General features: G+C 30.7%; 1 protein-coding gene across 6 annotated transcripts in view; it reads right to left on the bottom strand.

Annotated features, from left to right (window-relative positions):
- Positions 1-2,089: 2,089 nt before the first annotated feature.
- Positions 2,090-10,178, bottom strand: part of LOC111083093 — an 8,665-nt gene continuing 576 nt past the window's right edge. The window contains exons 2-11 of one of the 6 annotated variants that reach the window (XM_022379344.1): positions 9,846-10,135; positions 7,338-7,464; positions 6,668-6,795; positions 5,757-5,883; positions 4,874-4,970; positions 4,662-4,843; positions 4,240-4,362; positions 3,523-3,732; positions 3,132-3,231; positions 2,090-2,310 (exon numbers count right to left, since the gene is read on the bottom strand). In XM_022379344.1, coding sequence (XP_022235052.1) covers positions 2,195-2,310; positions 3,132-3,231; positions 3,523-3,732; positions 4,240-4,362; positions 4,662-4,843; positions 4,874-4,970; positions 5,757-5,883; positions 6,668-6,795; positions 7,338-7,464; positions 9,846-10,105 — 1,470 coding nt within the window. In that variant the 5' untranslated portion in view covers positions 10,106-10,135 and the 3' untranslated portion in view covers positions 2,090-2,194. Of the gene's footprint in view, positions 2,311-3,131; positions 3,232-3,522; positions 3,733-4,239; positions 4,363-4,661; positions 4,975-5,756; positions 5,884-6,667; positions 6,796-7,337; positions 7,465-9,845; positions 10,136-10,178 lie in introns of all 6 variants that reach the window. The other 5 variants (XM_022379343.1, XM_022379346.1, XM_022379347.1 and 2 more) reach the window with 5 other exon arrangements.

The raw sequence follows: 10,178 nt of genomic DNA, 5'->3' as shown, positions 1-10,178 counted from the left end.
CTTGTGACCAACCACCTTCCCGCATCTGGTTACAGACAGCGAAAGGTAGTAAAGATGTAGGATATTGTGGGATAAAGCACCCACATCTGCTCAATTTATTATTATTTTTTTACTTTTCTTTATCATGTGAGTCAGGCGAATTTGAAGTTAAACTACATAGACGGTGTACCCCCAGCAAAATTTATGTCTTACTTCCGCCAGTACCTCTAAAAACCAGAGCGCATTACATAATGACCCACCTTATGATTTGTGCCCCGGTGTTGGATGTTTGGATGTGGTAGCGATTTTTTCTCATCAAGTTACATTTAATTATATATATATATATGCACATTTGATAAAATAAGAATGTATATATTAATACTGCCTACTATCATGATGTCTTTCATATACTATTTAGCAGAGACCTATATATATCTCCTTCAAAATGTATTTTAACAATAAGTTTAAGTATAGATATACGTTTGTTATAATTAGATTCTGAATCATTATGTTTAGTAACATAATTGTTAAATGATAAATCTCTTAAGGATGGATTAAAAGTGAAATAATCGATATGAAATAAATCATTAATGTAATAAACGACTGGACAACCAAAAAAAGATATGAAAGTACAGAAAATTTACTTAATACCTAACTCCTCCATTAAGTAATATCTGGAAAGTGGTTAATGAATCCATGAACATGGAAACGACTAAATGAATCTAAAACCTGATATTTTTTAATTGAGTTTAATGTAATAGAATCGAATATTTGGTAAAACTAATGTTCTGTTATCATTATTTACTTAACTTGGTAAGTTTTGTGAGAATCTACCAAGTTAATCAAATTTCAGTTACTATATTTAACAGTTATTTTTTTAACTATCTTTCTTTTTAGTTTATTGCTGAAATATATCTTCAGATATATCACACCCTATATCTTGATATCCATAGTAGATATGAAAGTTCATTAGTGAGTTTTTGAGATGTACAGTTGTCGTAATTTTTAGTTTGTCGTTTAAAGTATTCTTAATTTTTTAAATGTCATAAGCTGAAGAATTGTTGCAGACCTTAGAATTTGTAATAATATACAAACGAACTTACTTGATAAAATCCTATATTATATTGTTTATCTTTACATATTACATTCGTCTCAATTATAGCTACAAATATGGATGTAACTTAATCAGTTATAGAATAATGGAGTAGATAACTTAGTAATCAAACTGTAAGAAACAGAAATACATAAAAAATAAAATATTCCCAGTCATCTTTAGCAAAAAACAAACTAATTCATAATTCTCATGTGAAATGTACTTCACATTATTTTTACCAAATAACCTTCCCAACAATAAAACACGTTACAACAATACTGTATAAAGTGATTTAAATATATTCATATAAAATAGCTTTAGCAAATATTCAAGTCGTGAAAATTCCCATAGCATTTGTTAAAAGTAAATATGGTTGTCAGTTTAGAATAAACAAATAATGTTTTTTAAAACAAAGACGGGCATGTTTTTTGAGACATATGATATTTTTCTGTTTGCTTCCTGTGAAAATGTTTTTTTATATAATAAAATACTATATGATAATGTTTTACTGAATAATTGAAACATGCTCTGATGCCTTCATGTAATATGGTAGTTTAGTGTAAACTGGAGTGTAGATGTGTTTGTTTTAAGCTCTGTTTTCAATGTTTTATTTCGATGTTTGTTTGCTAGAGAGCGCATGACACCATATCTAGAAATTTAATAAAACTTAATAATCTAGATGTTTCGAGTATAGATAAGAGTAGGATATAAATAAGGCAGTGAAGCAGTTAATCCATGAGTAATGAATGGATAATCAGTGAGTTATTAAGTTCAGTGTCAGTTAGGAGTTACAAAGCGATAGTCCACTTCTGCGGTTCAATTAGTTAGTCAGCGTGTTTGATATTAAATGAATTAGTGAGGGATTCTAGAAGTAAGTTTATTTGTGAGGGCGTACTTCCATCATTTTTGGAATATTTTTAAAACGTTATTTGTGAAGTGTATTATAATAAATTTGTTGTTTGTATTTATGAGACTCTATAATTTATGATGGTTCAAACAAATATAGATGAATACAGATGAATAAACATTATGATACTTATTACGTAATGATTACACAGGAAGTGGAGGCTGTGTTAAAGATATAATGTAATAACATCTGAGAAGTGACAAACGTTAATAAATTCACTTGTTATATTCAAAAGCTCCGTAACGAGTCCGTTCTTTGTCTCCATCAAAACTACTTGATATTAATGGTTGTGTACGATGGGTTTCAGGGAAAAGTATAGTCACAAGTATCCCTATGAAAGGATAAAAATACAACAGATATATGGGAATGAAATTAAAAATTATTCATCTTTACGCAATCAAATAATGTATGTTTAATAATGCATAAAGTGTTTCATTATAATTCATATTATATGAATAACGAATATCAAACTGTATCAATCTCATAGTCAATATATGTTGATACCCCTTACGAATCCCTTAAATAACTGAAAATAATTTTGATAATTATATTTGATACAAGACAACAGTATTAGGATTAGTGTAATTTTTAACAATACGTCTTATTTTTGTTCTCTTAGGCTTTATCCAAGTACATAATACTATTTCAACCACCTTATTATGGACGACGCGTTTCGCTTAATACCAGAGCTCATTAGTCCAGCTGGGATACAAATAACATAAAGGTGTTTCTTGCTCTTGAATGTTTCTCATTTCGACAGTTTGAAACATTATAAAACCATGTTAGTTCATTTGAGTCGTGAGTCAGACATTTATTCAGTTTTATTTTTCTTCATGATATAACAAATTTGATTGAAACTTCAAATGAGACTATTAATATATAGGGTGTTTTTCTTTTTTCCTAAAGAGCTATGTGCGAGATTTTTACTAGTGAATATTAAACCATGATATAAGTTACGTTGCTTTATCAGTAAAGTTTTGACATAAATTGTCGTTTTATTGTCACGGTTATATAACTCTGTGTAATATATAAAGCATATGTACTAGTGAAACTAATCATGAAAAATATAAAAAAAATTAGATCTTTGAAATACATTAAATAAGAACACATCTTATTCCTTGAATAACAACACTTGATTCTGACTTATCTTACCTATGAATGAAACAGTTGCTGTCACACAAAACGTAGCAAACCATCCTAATGAAGAAGTAACACGATGGAGGACTAAAGGCCAGAGAAAGAAAGAAGCTGTCTGGAATATAATGTATTGAATTATCAGTTAAATCTCGAACGGTATATTTTATGTGTTTTAGCAAGCTATCAACTTTATTTCTGATATTTTCTAATCTAGAAGATAACATTTATTTAATGTAAATAAACCTTCACTAAGAAAGTTGGTCTTTAAACAAACTTATCTATATAGATGAATCATTTCTTTAGTGAAACATTTACTTGAATATCTGGTAAGTTATGATTCGTTAATAAAAACATTAATATTATGGTATTTCTATCAACATGTTGGTAATCCTTGATCTACACTTACTGATGTAAAAAGTACCATTCCGAAAATTTCAGCAGTGTATTTCGTTCCAAATACTTCAGCAACAGCAACCGGAATACAAACAAAAACAAGAGGAAATGTAGCAAAGAGCCCACAAATCCAGATCATGTACATCACTTCTCCTCCATAAGGTGTCGCCACCATAGTGACCAGAAATACTGTCTTTACTCCCAGCAACAGGAGACTCGTTAACTAAAGATTTATACATACACATATATATATATATATTAAAATAAAAAGTTAAAAAAGGTATAAAAATATAAGGTAAACAGCAGGTAAATATAGGATAATGTTTAACCCAAAGATAGGTTTTTAATATACGTGCATAGTATTCTGTCCAGATTTTGTGTTAAGTTTATATTACCTTGTGTATCATTTTTAATTCAGAAAGAAAACACTACACTATGTATTTATCAGATCACTGATTAGGTATGTGAGCTATGAAATTGTTCGGATAATTTATTTCTCTGTGTTACAAAACAGTGGTTTTTAATTTTTATTCAAAACTATTTTCACTGTTTCAATATCACTGAGTATTATTACAGAAATATATTTTCGCTTTACGTAGAAACAATGGGCTATGTTGTTCCTAATTTTCTGCTGATCCATAAAGATTGTATATATTTTACACAAGAAATATTACTTTAATAATTTATAGTAACAACATAAGTTCGGTCACTCCACTTTACATATTTTTACCTTGTAAGATAATTTGTCCTGAATTAAGCCCACAATCACTCTGCTGAGGGCATGGACAACTCCAGCGACAGAGCCAGTGGTGGACAGAAACGTATCGTCTGGTATAAATGTCTGTCCATATGTCTGAAAAACATTAAGAAAGTATTCTTGAAGTATATGAACTTTCTTTCGTCACTCCAGTGAGAGTGTCTCAACACAGTCCTGGTGTTGGTACTTAGTTTGTAACTACAAGTTCTTCTTATTTTATATTAGGTTTGAACATCACAATCAATGTTTTCATACATAAGGTTATAGTTTCATCCCGTATCTCAAGATGACTTATAATGATAATAATATTGAATTTTTTATAAAAAAAAATCTTTCATGGTTATAATTTGAAAGGAATCTCAGAACATAAACTAATATCAAATTCATACACTTACCTTATAAATAATATTCACAAACATCAATGGATAATATGAGCAAATACAAACTATAGATAAAAGGTAAAATTCTTTCATTTTCAGAGCTTCTTTTGGTGATACATGAAGTTTAACATCACCATTACTGTACGGTTGTTCGTCATCAACGTTCACATTGGCTGAATCTTCTTCCAATGATTCAAATAAATTGTCGTTATTTATTGTTGTTCTATAGTCCAAGTCTTTCGTAATTGGTCCACTAAGTTCTTTACTACACGATCGTCTTGACGTTTCGTACACATTAGTTAGTTCACTGGATATTGTTTCTTCCTGTGTTAAAAATATGAATACAGTTGTGTCCAATATATATAGAAACATACAATACAATATAATGGAAAATAGACGTTATAAACTTTTCTAATTTTTCTATTACTTGACTAAGCAGACATTTTAAGCAATGCTATTTTCTTACAAACCAATATCGTTCGTTTGTATAGTATAAACATCTGTCTTTACAGCTCTGGTTCACATCTTTAAATGTATATCCTAAGATGTTAAGAATTCTACTGTACAATAAAATAACATTACACTTAGTACCAAAATCTTGGAGAAGAAACAGCTTGACAATAAAACGTATTTGGAACACATATAGTAGTAGCACTTACCAATATTTTACAAAACTCTTACGCTCATTCCAAAAAGCATTGATAAAAGTAGTGAAGTGTTTCAATAAATGTAATAGAAATAACCAAAGTACTTCTACTGCCATCTTTCGGTATAATAAGTAGTTAATTATTTTTCAGGTTATTCGTGCTTATGTCTTTATAAATCATCTAGGTTTTTGTTCATTATCTAACCAACATGTATCCGAGCAGAAGTTAACGTTTATTAGGTTCAATATGTGTGGTTGCATCTGAATTATTATTTTTTGTATAATTTGGTTGAAGCTCAGCATATGTCCACAGAAACCTTAACATTCAGACTAAAATAATCCCAGCTCGCTTTGCCGAAATCTGACACCAGTAAGTAAGTTGGACTTATTCAGATAATATGATGCGAATTTATTCTATAGTCTAAAGTTCAATTAATAAACTAATTTAATCAAATTCATCTAACCTGATTTGACTCTCGTGGTAATTCTTGGTACATAAGCAGCCCAATCAGTAGAAATCCACCATTCACACTTGCCATTATCAGAAACAAAATAGGTACACTTTCAATAACTTCATCGTTGTAAAAAAACCTGACAAAGTATTGAAAGTTTACTTGTTAATGAAAAATTAAATTGGTTTATGAATTCATTTAATACTATGTTGATGACGTTGAATAGCATTAGGCCACCTGGTGGCACAGCAGTAAGTCTAACGACTTATAGCTTATATTACTTAACCTAAAGTCCTTAGAAAGCATTGCTAAAAAGGCTAAAGTCGTGTTTATGAATAAATAAAGTTTTTAGGTTTTAGATTCTTTTCATGGAAATATTTCCTAGCCTATAAAAACTTTTTACAATAGTTTTGCAGGGCTATATGTTCTTTTATTAAATTCATGGAATTTGGAAATGTTAAATGTTAGCTGTTGAAATTGAGTAAATGACATTTTAGCTACCAGACTGGAGTAAGGAATTCTAAAGACACAAATATTATATCACAGAGCTATTGTGTTTTATCTATTACTATTTTTGTTTGTTTCATTATTTGTAGTTTAACACAAAGTTAAACAATAGGCTATCTGTATTGTGCCCTTTACGGGTATCGATACCCAGTTTCTACCATGTTTTATTTCTTGTATGTTTTAAACTAAAATAATTAACAATGATTTCTAACAATAATGTACAGGATCTCGTAAATTATATACGATGATAATATCTAGATTGTTTTCTAAATATTTGTGACCAATACAATGGATGAATAATACCCATTGGAAAAAGAAGTAAGGATTTTGATGATTTTTAAAGATAAAATAAAATAAGGTACAAGTAAGTTGAAACCAAGAAGCGTCACGTAAGTTTACAGAAACTTGTAACTTACCCATCAGAAGCAGGTTGGACATTAGTAGGGTTCACAAAGAATGTCTGTACACTATTCATAAACAGAGGAGTTAAAGCTATCCCTGAAGCCACTATCCCTGTCACGAGGCCTTTCTTGTTAGGAAACCACTGTAAAAAAGATTTGGTAATATATTTCGTGACGTATCTTTTGAAATACACAAGTTAAATGTTATATCATTTTATAAGTTTGGGAGTATATTATATGAACTATATAGAGTATGGTTATTGGTAGCAAAAATCACTAATCGCATCAGTAAACACATCTGGTATATTACAGATGTACTCGAGTTATATAAATATTTACAGGAAATGAAAAAGAGACCACGTCTACATAATAGTGATACCTGGATCTAGACGATCGTACAGCGCTTCAGAAATAACGGGGCATGTACTACCACCCCAGCCCCTAGTATACCCTTATCTCACATTTCATAGCTTTTGTTTGTTTGTAATTAAGCACAAAGCTACACAATGGGTTATCTGCGCTTATATTTTTTACATGTATGCTACTTTTTAACTGTTAAAAATCAAATAGTTAAATGATACTTTTTTCAATGATTGGAAGGTGAAATTAACATTGAAGACAGATATTCTATTATCTTTTGTAAGTATAGTTCTAACTGAGATGTTTTCAAAACAATTGTACTCACCTCAACAGCAGTGACTACGGGGTGGCCAAAGCAACAGACAAGTCCCAAAGTATCAACCACTCCATAAGTGATTATGGTAGCTACCAGGCTGTGTTGTATACTCCAGTACGTCACTGCTATTCCAAAGCTAACATATGATTTTTTTTTAAAACTTAAATCTTTTTAAACGATTTCAGCCAGAATCTTTTCAACGAAAACTACGAAAGTTACAAATACATTACACTCACATTAACAAAAAAGATATTAGGTGTAAAGCTGTCGTAAAGCTTGTGGTAAAACTGTTATTACTATAAAATAACCGTTATTTGCATGTAAAATGTATGGATCTTTCTCTAGTTAATTAATGCTTGTCCACAATGAACATTCAACAAAACTTATTGTGTTTTTCAAGCAATTTATATAGATGATGAGCTGTGTCAGAGAATGATTTTAGGCAACGACAACAGTAAGAGCATAGTCCGAGAAATACTCTTACCTCACCCAAGTTCTTCGTTAGTGACCAATAATAAATAAGTTAAATATAAATAGATATAGGAAGACCTTTGGTAATGCTTATGAAAGTTCTGAATTGGTTGAGGAAAGAGAACATTAGGCTCAATCCAAAGAAGAGTGAATTGTTCTGTCAATATATGAGTTTCCTGTGACACTTTGTCAGAAGAGAGGGACTGCCTGAAGATCCATCTTGATATACCCTGGAACATCGTACTCATCTACCTGGATAATACCCATATACACTACTTAATCCAAATGGTAACATAACAAATTGGCACAACCATTGAAGAAACAAGGAGTAATAGAACCAATTACTAGTTCCTGGTTGTCACTTATTGTACTTGTGAAGAATAAGAAGAAATATTGATCCACAAGGTTCTGCATGGACTACCAGAAGGTGAATGAAATTAGAAAGAAGGACGCCTACCCTCTGCTAGGGATATATTCTGTTCGAAATGCTCTGCCTGGTGAAAATGGTTTTCAATATTAGATCTTAGGAATGGATGTTGGGAAGTGCAAATCGTCAAAGCAAGTAGAGAGAAGATAACTTTTACTGTAAAATATGATATCTAGGTCCTCGAAAGCTTCAGCCTATTTTAAATGTTGGGGCTGCTTCTCCAGCATCAATCTTGTGAGATATTTTATTTGTTTGGCCAAAATCATTAGGTCTGCTGGAGAAGGTATCTTGATACGATGTAGTCATGTAATATCTGGCATTGATCAGCTAGAATATCTCTACACATGACTCTTGTAAGTGAGATGGTAAGCTGTCCTTATGCCATAATTTGACATCAGACTTTCTACATTTTGTCTCACTGGTGACTACAACTGATGTTCTCTGATATGAAAGTATTACCTGTACACGTTCATCTGTTACAATGTCCCATCCAGACTTGGCTAGAAATTTATGGTTTCTTGTGTTCGTGGCCCCGATGATGACAATTTTATTTTTTGAGTCCACAGAAACTAATTCAACAATTAACCCCTCTGAATGAACGGCAGAGTTCGGTTCTATTTGCTAGGCTTACCATGAATATTACCAGAGCCTTATTAGCCACTTCATTTTCAGGGCTCTTGATTATAGTTGTGTTTATCGTTCATTTATTACTTTCTTCTGTCGTTTAGTTTATCTATGAATTGTTAGTTGCATTAAAACACTAACTCACCTTCAAGATAATCATTTGTCTTTTGACTAAATATGTATGCATGATGAAACTGACACTAGATACTATTATAGTAGGAAAATATTATGTAAATTTATCATCAAATTAGGTTGTACTCTCGTGACCTTCTCAGTGAATTGATACTCTGCCTCAAGCTTCACTAGGAAAAAAGAGTCACGAGTTAGTTAGTAAACTGTTGCTCTTTATCACTCGATATTGTTATTAATATTTAAAAGGTATTTTGAAATGTTATATCAGCTGTATTTTTTGGCATTCGGTTTTTCTTTGTGGTTCTTTTTCCTGATTCTATTGTTTGAAATAATATTGATATTTTTGATATATTAAATTAAATTTTCACCAAAATAATCCCATAGCTACCCCCACTGTTGTAACGTGTTATATTATAATACTGATCTTTTACAATATATATTAAGATAATGCTAATTGTAATCTATGTCATTATAATAAATAATATATTTCTTCAATAAATGTTTACTACAGCCATGTTCACTTCCAGCCCTAATTTCAATTATCTTAACTTTTCTACATAAGCTCTGAAACGAATGTAGGCCTAACTTATTTATTTATATACACGGATACTAAAGTACATAAACTGACAATTTAGTGTTCACTTCATAACACCTGAACAGCTACTAACAGCTCCTAAGATTCTGTAAAAATTAAATCGCAAATGACGTCTCTGTGTTTATATAAACACTACTTCGACTTTGTTTATTTATAGGTTTATTATCATTGCATATTATAATAATTTACTTCCATGAATTTAATAACCTTGTTGAAATTGTTTTTATTAGTTATTATTATTAAATACATATATAAATGTACAACTTACCATAAAATACAAGAACCAACAATCATGCTCCAACGACGTCCAATAAAACTACCTAGTTTTCCTCCAAAGTAAAGCAAAGAACATGTAGAGATATACGAGTAAAAAATCCAGCTAGTTTCTTCATATGTTATGTCCTTCTTGACTCTTTGTCTCAGGTAAGAAGTTAAGTAAGGAGTGAGGTTTCCAAACGTTAGTATTGTACCAATTGCCAGATAAATCAGGAAACATCCACCAACTGATATGAAGGGTCGGACTTCCATTCTGCTAACTTTTATATACGAATAATGTTACTTCCATTACTTTGCTACAATTCTTCGGTATTATAGAATTATA

The sequence above is a fragment of the Limulus polyphemus genome, unplaced genomic scaffold (assembly GCF_000517525.1).
Source record: "Limulus polyphemus unplaced genomic scaffold, Limulus_polyphemus-2.1.2 Scaffold8153, whole genome shotgun sequence".
Taxonomy (NCBI): Eukaryota; Metazoa; Arthropoda; class Merostomata; order Xiphosura; family Limulidae; genus Limulus; species Limulus polyphemus.
This window is presented reverse-complemented; position numbering and strand designations above follow the sequence as displayed.